Genomic DNA, 16,359 nt, shown 5'->3' with positions numbered 1-16,359 from the left:
TCTTTACATATATCTAGATAAGGGAACCAAATGCAATATTTCCAAGCTTTCTGGCAATACAAAATTGAGTGTGATTAATAGCAGTGGGGAAGATAGAAGAATGCTCCATGGTGATTTAGATAAATTGATTGAGTGGGTAACACACGGCAGATGCAAGAGAATACGGCTAAAGGTGAAGTTATACACTTTAGTTTGTAAAACAGAACGCCGTGTTGTTGAAACAGTGAGAATATTGGACAATGTGGTGTACAAAGGGATCAGAATACCCATGTACACCAGTCAATGAAACAGGTAGGTGCAGCAAACAATTAGGAAAGCAAATTATATACGGGCTTTCATTGCAAGATGATGAGTTCAGAAGTAGAGATGTCTCGCCTCAGTTATACAAGACCTTGGTGAGACAAAATCCAGAATACTGTGCGCAGTTATGGTCACCTTAGGGACCTTGTAACGAAGATTTGCTGGGTTGACAGTGGGGATTGCTGTACTGTGAACTTGTAGAATTCTATACCACAGAAGGCTGTAAGGCCAAAACACTGAATATACTGTCACTGAAGAATTGATTTCTGTTTGGATATTAAAGGAATCAAGGAGTATGGGGAAAACCAGGAATATAGCACGGAGATAGAGATCAGTCATGATTGTGTTGAATTGCAGAGCAGGCTAGTACAGCCAAATTGCATACTCCTGTTCCTAGTCTCAAAATGTTTACAGTATTGTTTAAATTGCAGAAAGATATTTATTCATTAGCTATTATCACTAACAGGAATCTCCAGCCAATAGAAATTCCATTCCAGATGTAACTTTGGACTGCTGGTAAATTTCAGGGGCAGAATGGTGGAAATAGGGAGCAGATGAGGGAGCTACAAGTTCCATTAAACAAAAGAGTTCCATGGATCTACCTTCTTTTTGAATCATTTTGTGCGCAGCACAGATACTGAAATAACACTGATTTCTTTATAGCATGTAATTACCTCATCTTTTTATTTCAGCATAAAAGGTGAACTTGTATTCCAATTGCAGCAAAATCACGGAACTGGATAGATATGCATGACGTCAGAGTCCTCAAAATACACAAAGTATTTGTTTTTGAACAGGAAAAAAGAAGATGGCCTTTGGTTCATGTTGGGACTGCTATTGGTCTCTGGTGTGTTCAAAGGCTCAGGTAAGATTCAGTTCTAGTTGGAACTGAGGGATAGTGTGAGAAACCTGGATATCCTATGCACTTGAAACTAAAACTGAATCAATGAGTGATGTTGAAAACAGGTCAGGAGTTTGATCATTTAAACTATCGATCGATGAAATATATATTTTTAAGTGAACAGGCCTAAACTATTCTAACCAATACACTTATGAAGAAAATGTTATTGAACTCAACTGTACATTTCTGAAGAAAATGTAATTCAAATCTGTGACGTCTACCACCTTTATATACTGTTGTGGATACATACACTATTTTGTAGAATCAGATGGTATCACAGGAGACTGTTAAGATTGTTGGAAATATTTTATTCAGTATACAAACAAAATCGAACTATAAAATGTAGTGATGATGCAAAATACAATATGATGAGCACATATGCCCAGAGGTGGCCAGTGACAGCACCTAGCTGCTACAGGACAAGCTGTAGGAAGCGTCCGTGTGCACCTCAGTACCTTATGAGTGGTAAGGCAAGATGCTGGGGACAGGGATGCCATGAACAGGAGAATCTCTCCAGCTGCTGCTATCTGCACTTGAAGTGTGCCACTTACAGGCAATGGGGCCTCCCCGCTACACCTTTAAAACTCCTACTTCCAGCAGCTCCATTTCTTTCTGTCCTCTCTGACATAGTCTTGACAGAGTGCGTGGCAATTTTTGCAATATTTGTGTTCAACATTAATACAGCCAATTATAAATGTACCACACTGAATGATCAGCAATTTATTTTTCTTTAGAATACTTATACATTGTAGAACAGCATCTTAAACTATTGCTGGCTTACTGGTTGCTGTGTATCTGTTATATTATCTGCTGGGACGATCCTGCAACAATTACACATTTTAAAGTTACTGCTTATTACCATTTACCCAAGGGCCCTGTCTCCTTCAATACCTACCCATCATTGTGAGGAAAAGTATGAAAACACAAAAACAATGCAGCACAGATTTAATGGAATATTATCAAGGATTACAGATTGCTAGTATGCTTGAGAAATTAGATTTTTAATTAAAGCTGGAGGTTTAAAGAGTCAACAGTTTGGAGACTGTCAAGATTCTGGAAAACTAATGATACTGTAAATATTAATGGATTGCTTTCACAAGTCAATGACAGGTTGATCAACAAACCAAAACCCACCATAAGGTAGAAGGAGGTATAAGGTTATGAAGAGTGACAATTTTCTTCTTTACACAGGTTAGATAAAATGAAAAAGTTCAAAAAGGGGATTTAAAAACTGCTCAAAAATATTGAAGTATGCACAGACTGAAATGAAGAACAGATCAGACTGGGGTTTCGTACACTTACAGAATTAAATAACAGACATCCCATTTCAAATTCTGTACTCAGGCAAAAATGTCAAATTATTTTAGACACGAGTTTGAGCTTTAACAAGCAGCAACTTGTAGGTAAATACTGGACTAAAACTAACATTGCACAAGATGTTACCTATATTTACTGATTGCATAAAAATGTAAAATAATCAATTCTTACTCAAAAGTTTCACCTCCTTCACAAAACCTTTGCTCAGCTTTAATATTTCATTCTGAGTGTTAATCATCAGCTGAAGGAAGATTTTTCAGTCAAACCACATTGAATGTTTGTCTGTCACAATTCATCAGTGGGATTTAAGTTTGCTTATAAAATTCGAGATGTGTGTGACTGGATAGGTCAACATTTACTGACCATCCCTAGTTTCCCTAGAGAAGATGGTGATGAACTGCATTCTTGAACTGCTGCAGTCCTAGGCTTGTCGCTATGACCCAGTGACCATGACGGAGAGGCCATATAATTCCAAGTCAGAATGGTGAGAGACTGAGAGGGGAAAGTGGCATACCTATGCCTCTGCTGCCATTGTCATTCCAGGTGGCAGAAGGCATCTGGGTGAGTCACTGCAGTGTATCATGTAGACGATGTACATTACTGTTACTGTACATAGGTCGTGAGAGAAGTGAATGTTGGATGATGAAGAGCTACCTTTGTCCTAGATAGTGTCTAGCTTCCTGGATGTTTTTGGGAGCTTTACATATCCAAGTGGAGAGCATTTCATCACACTCTTGAATTGTGCCCTGCAGGAGGCGGGTAGGGCCTGGGGAGACAAAAGATAGGTTCTCAATGCAGAATTGCAAGTATCTGACCTACTCTTGAAAACACAGTTTTAAATAGCTAGTCTAGTTCTGCTTCTGATCAATAGTAATGTCACCCAGGATGTCGACATTGGGAGATTCAATTAAGGCAATTCCACTTAATGTCCAGGGGAGATGGTTCAACTCTCTCGTTAGTGGTTGCCCGCACCCTGTATAGTCCAAATGCTACTTTCTAGTCATCAGTCCAAAATTTAGACGTTGTCCATCTGGACATGGGCATGGGCTGGTTCAGAATTTGAGAAGCCATGAATAATTCCGAACACCATATTGCCAACAGTTTTCCCCAATATCTAATGGCTCCAGTTTTGCAAGGGGTCCTTGATACCATACTTGGTCAAATGTTGCCTTGATGTCAAGGACAATAACTCCCACCTCACCGCTGTAGTTCAGTTTTTTTTCCCCATTACTGGTCTAAGGCTGCAAAGAGTCAGGAGCTGAGCGATCCCAGCGGAACCCAAAACTGAACATCAGTGAACAGGTTATTGCTGAGCAAATAGGGCTGGGCAAGGCTGGCTAGCCAGCCAATGTTGTCCCAAAAAAAAAAGCCACTTGTTAGAGTTTTCGTAAGCTCAATAATAGCATCAAAACAGAAATTTCCAGCAGAACTTGGATAGGCACATGGACCATAGTAAAATGTAGGGTATGCAGGGCAGTTTGATCTTAGAATAGATAATAGGTTGGCACAACATCGCGGGCTTAAGGGCCTGTACTGTGCTGTACCGTTCTATGTAACTGAAGATGATTTAGCAGATACAAAACATTAACTCTGCTTTCTCCGTGCAGCGGCTGCCAGATCTGCTGAGTTTTGTCAGCAATTTCTGTTTTTGCTTCAGATCGCCAATGTCCGGGTCTTTTGTTCAGGTTTGCAGATTGTGCTGTCCAGTGGTTGTAGGAGTCTTGTAGTCAGTTCTCTGTCCAGTCTGATGTCCAGTAGTTGTAGGAGTCTTGTAGTCAGTTCAGATGGGTTTTGATTTAAGGTAGTATGAGGAGTGTGTCAGGACATGCAGTATCTTCCTGCTGTCATTTGTGTAAAATGCATCTTCTGACTCAGTTGTTCGGGTATCTGTTGTTCTTGAATACTTGGAGGAGGTACTTTTTTTCCTTTTTTGGCATAGTTCTATGTTGCTGTAGTGTGTGGCCAGTTTAAAACTACAACAAAAGACCCACTACCCACTATGGACAGGACCAATGTCACCAACAAGATTGCCTGCAAAGACTGCGACAAACATTACATTGGACAGACAAGAATAAAAATTAGCCACAAGAATACACGAACATCAAAGGCAACAAAAGATGCAACCAATATTCACTGATCTCCAATCACACGGATTAGGAAAACCACCAGTTTGATTGGGAGAACACCAGGATCCTGGGACGGACCAAGCAGAGGCAGGCACGGGAATTCCACTAAGGTGGCCATTAAACGCATAGAGCTAGTCCCTATATAAACACACTCCACTGTAAAGAAAAACTGAAAGTGAGGAAAACTCAGGTCAACTGACCCCAGAGCTTAAATACCAGGCGGGGAAACAAGAGCGCTTCATCGGAGTCTGTACTGATGTTGTTACCCAGCAGGGTAATGAAACATCTGCAGAATAATGAACCAGCTTGGCAAGCCAACCAATCACATCTACAACCTGAGCTGCAAATCTACTCAAAAAACCTCAGCAGTAATGAGGACCAAAGAAAAATAGCGGAGGAGTGAATAGGAACTTTGCATCAAGCCTTCATGGTGGAAGACACCAGTAACATATGCCAGAGGCAAGGATAATGGCCATCGTTAAGGATTAGGTGAAATTAACTTCAAAGGTTTAAAGGTGGATAAATCACTCACTCAGCCAAGATGGACTACACCCCTAGTTCCAAAGTAGATAGCAGAGGAGATTGTACAAGCACTAGTGGTGATCTTTCAGGAATTACTGGAGCAAAGGAGTACTCCAGAAGTTTTGAAAATGGCTAATGTAACACCTCTGTTTAAGAAGGGAGAAGTCAGGAAATTCTAGACTTGTTAATCTGACCTCAGTCTTTTATAAGACTTTACACTCCATTAAGGATGAGATTGTGAAGTACTTGGTAAAATATAGCTGAGAGAGCATGGCTTCATCAAGAGGGGCACATGTCTGACAAATCTGTTAGAATTCTTTGAGGAGGTAACAAGCAAGTTAGACACAGGAAATGCAATCTATTTAGGCTTCTGGAAGATCTTTGACAGGTGCCACATAGGAGGCTGCCAAATAAAATAAGTGTTTGGGGAAAGGTACTAGGATGGATAGATGATTGGTTCACTGGCAGAAGGCAGAGACAAAGAGAGTTAGGATAAAGGAGTCTTTTCCAGGATGGTATCTGGTGACCAGTCGAGTTCTGCAGGGATCCATGTTGCGACCAGATCTATTCATGTTTAACATTAACTATCTGGACAAAGGAACCTAGGACACTGTTGCTTAGTTTGCAAATGACAAAAAGATACATGGAGGGACAAGATTTGTTGAGAAAGCTGGGAGACTGCTTAAGAACTCGGATAGAACTGGACAGATGCCAAAAAGGTAGATAGAATACAATATGGAAAAACCTTGACAGGAAAGAGAGAGGGGTAGACAACTTTCTAAATGGGGAAAGGCTTCAGAAATCTGAAGCACAAAAGGACTTGGGTGCCCTCGGTCAGGATTCTCTTCACATTAATATGCAGGTTCAGGTGACAGTTAGCAAGGCGAATACAACATTAGTATTCTAGCCCTTTCAAAATGAACGCAAGAGCAGGGTGGAGGGAGTGGTGGCAACTCTGATAGTTACAATGTGCTGAGCAGCCTTGATGGCGTGGACATGGAAAACACGTTTCCACCAGTAGGATACACTAGGAGCTGAGGGCATAGCCTCAGAGAGTGAAGACACAACCTTATAGAACTGAAATGAGGAGGAACATCTTCAGCCAGAGCGTGGTTAATCTATGGAACTCACTGGCACAGAAAAGTGTGGAGACTAAGCCATTCGGTCTTTAAGACAGAAATAGATAGGCTCTTGATTAGTAAGGGGATCAAGGGTTACAGGGAGAAGGCAAGAGAATAGGACTGAGAAAGACATTGGCCATTACTGAACAGCAGAGCAGGCATGATAGGCCAAATAGCCTAATTCTGTTCCTATATCTGTGCAGAATAAGTAGCTTTACAGGTAAATGCATGGCTCAAGATATGGGTACTGACATTATTACTGTTCTGCTGAAACATGCTGCCCTTGAATTATACCAAAAACAAATTGGTGGAGAATCTTAAGCAGGTCTGGCAGCTTCTGTGGACAGAAAGCAGAGTTAGGTCTATCTCAGGCCTGCTGCAGTGTTCCAGTGCAAGCTGGAAAAAACAGCATCTCATTTTCCGTAGCCTTCAGGATTTGATACCGAGTTCAATAACTATAAGGCCTGAACACCACCTTCCACGTCCTTTACCCATTCCATCACACTGGTCCTGTCGTTATATGGACTGCTTTCATCACAGCCAACATATTTTAATTGACTACTGGTCTTGATTATCAGCTTTTCTGTTTCCACCCCGTTTGTCTGCCAAACTGATGTATTCTCTCACGGCTTCATCTCCACCTATGGTTTACTCCTTTACGCCACCCTCCCAACCTGTCTTCAGCACCTTTACTACCACTTTTTCTAGTGATAATTAGTACTGAAGAAAAGTCACTAGATCTGGAACTCTGACTCTTCTTGCTCCTACTGATGCTGCTAGACCTTCTGAGCTTCTCCAGTAGTTTGATTTGTTTCAGATTTTCAGCATTGGCAGTTCTTTATTTTTTGTTCACTTGAACAATTCGGGGACCAGTGTCTTAGTGAATTATGTAATCTGGACTGTAGACAGAGCTTGACATTAAATTAGTTGGTTGGAAGTGTCATTTGATGGCAAGTTTAAAAAAAAACAAGAATCAAGATAGCAGAGCACAAGGTAAGTGAAGAGGTGAACAAGAGTCAAAATGTGACAGGTATGTGCAGAAAACCTTAGGATAGCAGGAATTAGAACCAGAAAAGTAATGAGTAAAACATCAAAGCTTAAGGCTCTATCTGAATGCATACAGCGTTTGTAACATGATAGATAATTTTGTACCAAAAATACCAATAAATGAATGACTTAATAACTATTGTGAAGATGTGGTTGCACATAAGGGCTCCATAACTGTCATTGATGATTTTATCCTGCAGGTTTTCTTGACAAATCAGATGAGCACAGGTATCATGTAAGACAAATTTGTGGATTGCATCAGGGATTGTTTCTTAGAACACTGCATTCTACATCCTACGCAGGTACAGACTATTTTGAATCTAGCAATGTGTAATGAGATGGGATTAATAAGAGATGCCATAGTTAAAGGTCCTCTAGAGTGTAGAAATGACAACATGGTAGAATTTAAAATTCATTTTGCAGGAGAGCAACATGGGATCTCAAACCATTGTCCTTGGCTTAAACAAGGGGGAAATACTGAGGTATGAAGAAAGAGTTCTCAAAAGCACTCTGGGCAAACAGACTAAGGGGATGATAAGATGAGCAGTGGTAAACATTTAAGCAGATGTTCCATACGACTCAGCAACAATTTATTTTGATCGGAAAGGAAGACTTGGTGAGAAGGATGAACTGCCGTTCAATGAAAAAGTGCCTGTCTGTACTGAAAGACAGTATAAGAAAGCCTGCTTCCGGGTAATATTTAGCTAGGTCTGGGCAGGGTCGACTGATCAACAATTGAAGGTTGGCGGGGTGCAGGCTGATCATCCGTTTTGGTTTGATTGAGAGGCAAGTCCACGTAAACCAGTTCACTGGAGACTGATTGTAAACACTGTATTGCTAAACTTGTGACGTATTACTTTTTAAGATATTTTGTATGTACTGTTTAAGATAGTACATTGTGTATATCCAGGTGTTAGTCCTGCCTTGGACTATCCAGATTAAAACCAACCAGGGAAAGTAGGAATCAATGCCTACAGCGTATTGGCAAGCCAGCCAGGAGGGGTGAAGATAAAGAAATTAGCAGGGTTAGTAATATAAGGGGTAAATTGATGTTTACAGAGCAAAGATGGTTCCACTTTAGGAACTGAGAATCCAAGGCTATTGAATAGAGACAACCCAGTCCAGAAAGCCAATGAATGTACTATTCGTGAGGCAGGAATAGAGATATACAGCATGGAAACAAGACCCTTTGGCTCAACTTGTCCATGCCAACCAGATATCCTAAATAAATCTAGTCCCATTTCCTAGCATTTGGCTCATATCCCTCCAAATCATTCTCATTCACATACCCATCTAGAGGTCTTTAAAATGTTGTAATTGTACCAGTCTCCACAACTTCCTCTGGCAACTCATTCCATACATGCACCACCCTTAAAAGGCCATTCAGTTAATGGCATGTCAAACAGAATGATTCACAAGAAATAAAAGAATTGAAATTAAACTTAGAAGAGAGGAAGACATTTGCAAAGAGGTTGTTTGAAACAACTTGAGTAAGAGTGGTGGGGATGAGGAGAGAATCAGAAAACCAGGAGGCAGAAAGGGAGAAAAGGTGCAATCAACTGCAGTTTGTTGAAAATCAGTGTGTCAATAATCAGCAGTGGTGCAGCAATGCAATAGTCTGACAGAAAAGGAATTTAAACAGTGCTAAAGAGCTTAGGAGGCTGAACACTATGCAGGCCTGAAAAATAAATTATCAGTGTCTGGCCAAGGAAGCTCATGAAGACAATATCAGAAGAAACCTGGCCCATGGCAGGATAAGATGGAGGCTACAGAGATTTTGAAATGAATAAGTGAAGTACTGTACAATAGGGATAAAGTGGCAATTAGTGATCTTGAGTCAGATGATGAAGGGGATGTCCAGGATATGGGCAAGCGAATGGACGGCCACCAGCATAGAATCCCTGTAAATAAAACATCCAATCTATGATACAGAGCCAATTTAAGCTGGCTACAAATGAACAGGAGGGAGAAACAGAACCCAAACATGTGATAACATATTCCATCCCCTATTCCCAATTCCTCCGCCTCCGCCACATCTGCTCCCACGATAAGACATTGCACTCCCGCACATCCCAGATGTCCAAGTTCTTCAAGGACCGCAACTTTCCCCCCACAGTGATCGAGAACGTCCTTGACCGCGTCTCCCATATTTCCCGCAACACATCCCTCACACCCTGCCCCCGCCACAACCGCCCAAAGAGGATCCCCCTCGTTCTCACACACCACCCTACCAACCTCCGGATACAACGCATCATCCTCCGACACTTCCACCATTTACAATCCGACCCCACCACCCAAGACATTTTTCCATCCCCACCCCTGTCTGCTTTCCGGAGAGACCACTCTCTCCGTGACTCCCTTGTTCGCTCCACACTGCCCTCCAACCCCACCACACCCGGCACCTTCCCCTGCAACCGCAGAAAATGCTACACTTGCCCCCACACCTCCTCCCTCACCCCTATCCCAGGCCCCAAGATGACATTCCACATTAAGCAGAGGTTCACCTGCACATCTGCCAATGTGGTATACTGCATCCACTGTACCCGGTGTGGCTTCCTCTACATTGGGGAAACCAAGCGGAGGCTTGGAGACCGCTTTGCAGAACACCTCCACTCAGTTCGCAACAAACAACTGCACCTCCCAGTCGCAAACCATTTCCACTCCCCCTCCCATTCTTTAGATGACATGTCCATCATGGGCCTCCTGCACTGCCACAATGATGCCACCCGAAGGTTGCAGGAACAGCAACTCATATTCCGCCTGGGAACCCTGCAGCCTAATGGTATCAATGTGGACTTCACCAGTTTCAAAATCTCCCCTTCCCCTACTGCATCCCTAAACCAGCCCAGTTCGTCCCCTCCCCCCACTGCATCACAAAACCAGCCCAACTCTTCCCCCCCACCCACTGCATCCCAAAACCAGTCCAACCTGTCTCTGCCTCCCTAACCGGTTCTTCCTCTCACCCATCCCTTCCTCCCACCCCAAGCCGCACCCGCATCCACCTACTAACCTCATCCCACCTCCTTGACCTGTCCGTCTTCCCTGGACTGACCTATCCCCTCCCTACCTCCCCACCTATACTCTCTCCACCTATCTTCTTTACCCTCCATCTTCGGTCCGCCTCCCCCTCTCTCCCTATTTATTCCAGTTCCCTCTCCCCATCCCCCTCTCTGATGAAGGGTCTAGGCCCGAAATGTCAGCTTTTGTGCTCCTGAGATGCTGCTGAGCCTGCTGTGTTCATCCAGCCTCGCATTTTATTATCTTGGATTCTCCAGCATCTGCAGTTCCCATTATCTCTGATAACATATACCCTGTCCAATTACAGGGAATGGACAAAAAAAATTTCCTAGATTTTGGCAAGAACCCATACAGGTGTTTCCAGCAGATAGGTCAGGTGGCTATGCTCTATACTTTGGCGTGGGAGGAAAAACAAGGGTCTCAGGGAACAATGACCAAGCCCGTAGATTATCCCCAAAAAAAGCTTAACAAGTCCCCTGTCTTGTTTGTGGTTCTGTGAGGGCTAATGTATAAAGATAACTATTCCCAGAATCCTGAACACAGAAACGACCTAACAGATATCACCTTACTAACTGGTTATGGAGTCTGCCAGGCCAATCCAAAATGAACAGGTAGCATTTGAGGAATTCAACTCTCAAGAAGCTTGACACCATTCAGGACAAAGCAGCCCACATGAATGGCACGACATCCACATGCATTTACCGTCACCATCAGTCGCAGCAGTATGTACTACAGAAATTCAAAGGTCCTCAGGGAGCACCTTCCAAACCCATGACCACTTCCACCTAGAAGGACAAGGGCAGCAGATAAATGGGTACACCACTACCTCCAAGTCACTCACCATTCTGACTTGGAAATACATCTCCACCGTTCCTTCGCTGGGTCAAAATCCTGGAATTTCCTCTCTAGTAGCATTGTGGGTCAACCCACACCTGGGGGACTTCAGTGGTTCAAAAAGGCAGCTCGGCACCACCTTCTCAAGGGCAATTAGGGATGGCAAAGAAATGCTAGTCAGACAGCAACACCAACATCCCACAAATGAATTTAAAAGTTCGCTAATAAGATACAAGCTGCAGCGTTGAGAAGAATGGCTCTCCATTTTGACAAGAGACAATGGGATAAGAAAGTGGTACCAGAACGGAAGCTTAAGGGAAAAGCAAGAAGTGAAAAGCTCTATCAAGGCACAGAAGTAGGACAGGAAGAATAGAGGGGAAATATGGTTCCCTGGAGAGGAACGGAATGATATATTCGTGATAAGAAAGGAAACTTTAAGTGGAAATATATGGCGGGAAGGAAATCTTCTCCAATAAATGGGTAAAAGGAGAGTTATTTGACCTCCAAAAGATGGAAGAACTATGCCAAGAGGTCAATGAACTCAAAGCAGACGGGAAAGATTCATACCGACAGCAAACCTCCCTCTCCATTCCACAGGCTGGCAGGGCCTCTCAAGTAATATTTTGATCTACCAATGGAGGGTCTCTGACTAATTGGACATGTTAATTTGGTAAAGATCGGCATCCAGTTAGAGACTGAATGGTCAACTGAGCTCAGACTCCCAGGATTTGTGGTTACCAATCTTCTGACTGCTGACAAACTGGAGTTAGAAATCAATTGCTGTTATGTTACAGCAAGATGAAACAGTGAACGCAATAGCAAAATGTGGAGGCTGCATGTTGTCCTGAAGCGTGGCAAAGTGGGTTATTCCGGAATCTGGGCAGCTATCGAATGTTGGGACCTTACTTTTGCTTCTACTGTGATAAGATCTACTGCAACGGTCAGTGACTTTATTCAGTGTCCAGGACAGATGTCCAGGCCACAAACCAGATTGTCATATAAAAACTGGTTCTAGTTAAGATGCACTATGTACATCACAAGTTCATGTCTATTGTCTTGAAAGTCTAGGCGATTCAATTACAGTTCCAAACTGGCCAAATCATTCCAATTGAAACAAGTAATTATGCAAGAGACTCAGGTGCAGGAATCACAGGCCATGGTTCAGAAAGGGATCTGACCTGGAGAACAGGTGTCATTGACGCTACTTCATGGCAAGGGAACAGTACAATGAAAAAGAACAGAAATGGTTAATGGCTTGATGACTATGTTTAATATGGGTTTAAATAGGGTAGTTCATGCCAAAGATTTGGCCAATCTGAGTCCCACGTGCTAGTGATAGTCTAATATGCCACACTACTATTTTAGATAGTTCTGCTGCGGTGCATGCAATGTGCCTATAAAAAAAAATTAAGGTGATGAAATCTCCAAGGTCTGGGTAAGGTCTGTCAAGGATGAATAGGTATGCGGGTATTAAATCCTAAAGACTCGGAGGCCTCCACGAGACTAAAGCATTTATCTAAAAGTTGCTGGGTTAGCTGAAATGAAACGAAACAAAAACAAAGTCAGTTAATGGTTTGAAGAAGACTTAATGATGAGAAATATCACTGGTCTTAATGCTCTGTGTCTGAAGGAATGTGTGTGTATGTTTAATTAAGTGATGGCTTAGCGGTATTATCACTAGACCATTAATCCAGAGATACAGATCATTTCTGGGAACCCATGTTCAAATCCTGTCACGGCAGATGGTGGAATTTAAATTCAAATTTTAAAAGTCTGGAATTAAAAGTCTAACTGTAGCTACGAATCCAGAGAAACCCTTCTGGTTCACTATCCTTTAAGAGAAGGATGCTTCTATCCTTACCTGATCTGACCTACATGAGGCCAAACCCAATGCAATGTGGTTGACTGTGAACTACCCTCTGGGCAATCAACATGGGCAATAAATGCTGCAAAGCCAGCAACACCCTCATCCCATGAATGAGCAAAGAAAAATTATTTTTGCACCATTGATTCATAGAACATGTAAACATCAAGGTTGAGAAGAATGGGAGGTGGTTTTATTTAAATGTACAAGATTCCTAGGTGCCTAACAGCATAGAGATTGAGATGATATTTCAACTCAAGAGCATGTGTTCGCATAAGAGGTGTTGTTTTGGGATGAGGATATTCTCTGTTACCATGTCCTCTCTCCCGTCACCGCTGCAGGTGTGGAGTTTGCACATTCTTCCGGGTGCTCCGCTTTCCTCCCAAAGTCCAAAGATACGCAGTCTAGGTAAATTGGCCATGCTAAATTGCCTGTAGCATTCAAGAATGTGACAATTAGGTGAATTTGGTCAGGGTGCGATGCTCCGAGGGTCAGTGTGAGCTTGTTGGGCCAAAGGGCATTTTTCCACATTGTATGGATTCTATGACTCTTTCACCATACACGTGTTTATTGCTTTCCATTTCCTTCTAGTCTTTGACAAGATGTTTTGTCTCTCAGTGACAGCCAATGGCTCAGATTTACCCCACATGGATTTCAATTCAAGTTTCACCCTCTGTGTTCTGAATCCATCCAGGATTACAAGTATCTCCAGGGCATACAACGTGCCTCGGACTACTATTCCCACCGCATCCTGCAATCCACAATCAATGCCATGTGCCATTATATGCGCACACTTGGCTCCAATCTGCAACATCATCAACTCACCTATCGTAAAACGGTGCCATGTCCAAGTTTCACTTCATCCTTCATTTCATCAGTCGCTTCAACAAAAGACTTCTTTCTTTCTTTCAGGCATCAAGCCGTGCAAGCTCCAGCAACTTATAGTCTCCAACATGTCGTGTGCCACCCTCCCCTTTCTGCCTCTCGGACCTAACCGTTCCCTTCATTCAGAGCCAACCCCTTACCGTCCCTTAGCACCCCACCTTCCCAGCACTGAGATGCCGTCTTTTCTGTCCCTAGATGTTACTCCCCATAACCCCAGACCTAGCTGTGTTTTTGCCATACCTCGTGACGTTCCCCTTTTTGAGATTGAATCTACTCTCTCCTCGGCAAAGGACTCCGCTTCATACCCAAATGCCCCCACCTTAACAAATTCATTGAACTGTTTTTCCACCGTATCCAAGTTTGCACTCACTTATTCAGGCAGGAGTGGCTATGGGCACCCACGTGGGTCCTAGTTATGCCTGCCTCTTTAGGGGGTATGCAGAACAATCTGTTAACCAGTCCAATATTGGCCCCCTCCCACAACTCTTCTCAGTACATCAATGACTGCTTCAGTGCCATGTCATGAGCCCACCTGGACCATGAAAGATTTGTTCAATTGGTCTCCGATTTCCACCCCGTATAACTTTCACACTCCAGACACTTCTCTTTCTTTCCATGACCCCTCTGTCTCCAATTCAGGAAGTAAACTGTCCAGTGCATCCACAAAAATGCCAGTGACTCCCATAGCTATCTTCACTACAGGTCATTCCACCCTACATCCAACAAAGGAGTCCATCCCATTCTCCCTGTTCCTTCACTTACGTCATATCTGTTTGGATACCTTCCGAAACAGTGCAAATGACCTGGCTTCCTTCTTCTATAACTATGGCTTCCTAACCAGGGACAGGGCCCTCAATTGCATTCTACCTATCACCCGTGATTCCTCCCTTGTCCCCTTCCCATCACTCAACAGCATAATTGGGTCCCCCTTTGTGTCCCACTAGCCTCTGCATTGAAAGGATCATTCTCTGCCATTTCAGACAACTCCAGCAGAATCCCAAAGACATCTTCCCTTCAGATCCCCCGTCTGCATTTCACAGGGATACATTAGTCCATTCTTCCTCCCATGGCACCTTTCCATGCAACCGCAAAAGGTGCAACATCTGCCCCTTCTCCTCCTCCCTGCTCACTATCCAAGGGCCTAAACAGTCTTTCCAGGGTGAATTTCATCTGTGCCTCCTCCAATCTTGTGAATTCTATTCGCTCCACCCAATGTGTGATATTCTACACCGGAGAAACCAAACACAGACTGCGTGACCACAAGATGTGGAGCTGGATGAACACAGAGGCCAAGCAGCATCTTAGGGGCAGGAAAGTTGACGTTTTGGGCCGAGACCCTTCATCAGAAAAAGGCCCGAAACGTCAGCTTTCCTGTTCCTAAGATGCTAACTGGCCTGTGATAGGGTTATCTCGGATTCTTCAGCATCTGCAGTTCCTATTATCACAGGCTGTGTGACCGTTTTGCAGAGTGCCTCTGGTGTGTGCACAAGCATGGCCCCAACCTTCCTGTAGGTGGTCATTTTAACACAGCATTCTGCTCGCGCACACATTTGTCTGTCCTCAGCATACTGCAGTGTTCCAACAAATCACAGGAAAAACTGGAGGAGCAACATCTCATCTGCAAACTACTCAGGATAACAACTGCAGACGCTGGAATCAGACACAACAGTGTGGACCTGGAGGAACACAACAGACCAGGCGGCAAAGGAGCAGGAAAGTTGGCATTTCGGATTGGGATCCTTCTTCAGAAATTGGGAGGGGGGAGCAAATAAGGAAATAGAGAGGAGGAGTGAGGCTGGGAAAGGTAGGTAGGACGGTTACAGGAGAATGCAGGCAGGGAGTGATGGAGATTAGTTACTGGGATAGATGGGGCGGATAGGTGGGAGAGGAGGAGGACAGGCTGTTTCAGAACAGGAGGTGGGATGAGAGGGCAGGCTGGACATGGGATGAGGCTGGAGATGGGGAAGATTTTAAAGCTGGTGAATTCCATATTGAGGCCATTGGGCTGGAGGCTCCTGAGGTGGAATATGAGGCGTTGATCCTTCAGTCTGCGGGTGGTGTCACTGTAGCACGGGAGGCGACCCAGGGTGTATATGTCACCCACAGAGTGGGAGGGAGTCAAATGGGTGGCGACTGAAAGTATTGTCGTTTGTCACATACAGAGCGTAGATGCTCTACAAAATGGTCTCCGAGTCTATGTTTGGTCTCACCACAGTAGAAGAGGCCACATCGGGAACAGCGGATACAGTAGACCAAGTTAACATTTCCCAACTCCCTTCTCGGTCCTCCTTTCTGAAGAAGGGTCCAGGCCCAAAATGTCACTTTCCTGCTCCTCTGGTGCTGCCAGGCCTGATGTGCTCCTCTACAAACTGGGCACTTTACAGCCTTCTGGGCTCAATATGGAGTTAAATGCCTTCAAATTGT

At 43.7% G+C, this 16,359-nt stretch overlaps 1 protein-coding gene across 15 annotated transcripts in view; it reads right to left on the bottom strand.

Annotated features, from left to right (window-relative positions):
* The window catches only part of caska (calcium/calmodulin-dependent serine protein kinase a), a 408,353-nt gene that overhangs the window by 345,862 nt on the left and 46,132 nt on the right, over positions 1-16,359 (bottom strand). For 9 of the 15 annotated variants that reach the window (XM_059650307.1, XM_059650309.1, XM_059650310.1 and 6 more), the window contains exon 2: positions 3,173-3,284. The exons of the other annotated variants lie outside the window; for them this stretch is intronic. In XM_059650307.1, coding sequence (XP_059506290.1) covers positions 3,173-3,240 — 68 coding nt within the window. In that variant the 5' untranslated portion in view covers positions 3,241-3,284. The remainder of the gene's footprint in view (positions 1-3,172; positions 3,285-16,359) is intronic. 15 annotated transcript variants of the gene reach the window in all.

Source organism: Stegostoma tigrinum, chromosome 12 (assembly GCF_030684315.1).
Source record: "Stegostoma tigrinum isolate sSteTig4 chromosome 12, sSteTig4.hap1, whole genome shotgun sequence".
Lineage (NCBI taxonomy): Eukaryota > Metazoa > Chordata > Chondrichthyes > Orectolobiformes > Stegostomatidae > Stegostoma > Stegostoma tigrinum.
The sequence above is the reverse complement of the archived record's forward strand: the minus strand, read 5'-3'. Positions and strand labels throughout refer to the sequence as shown.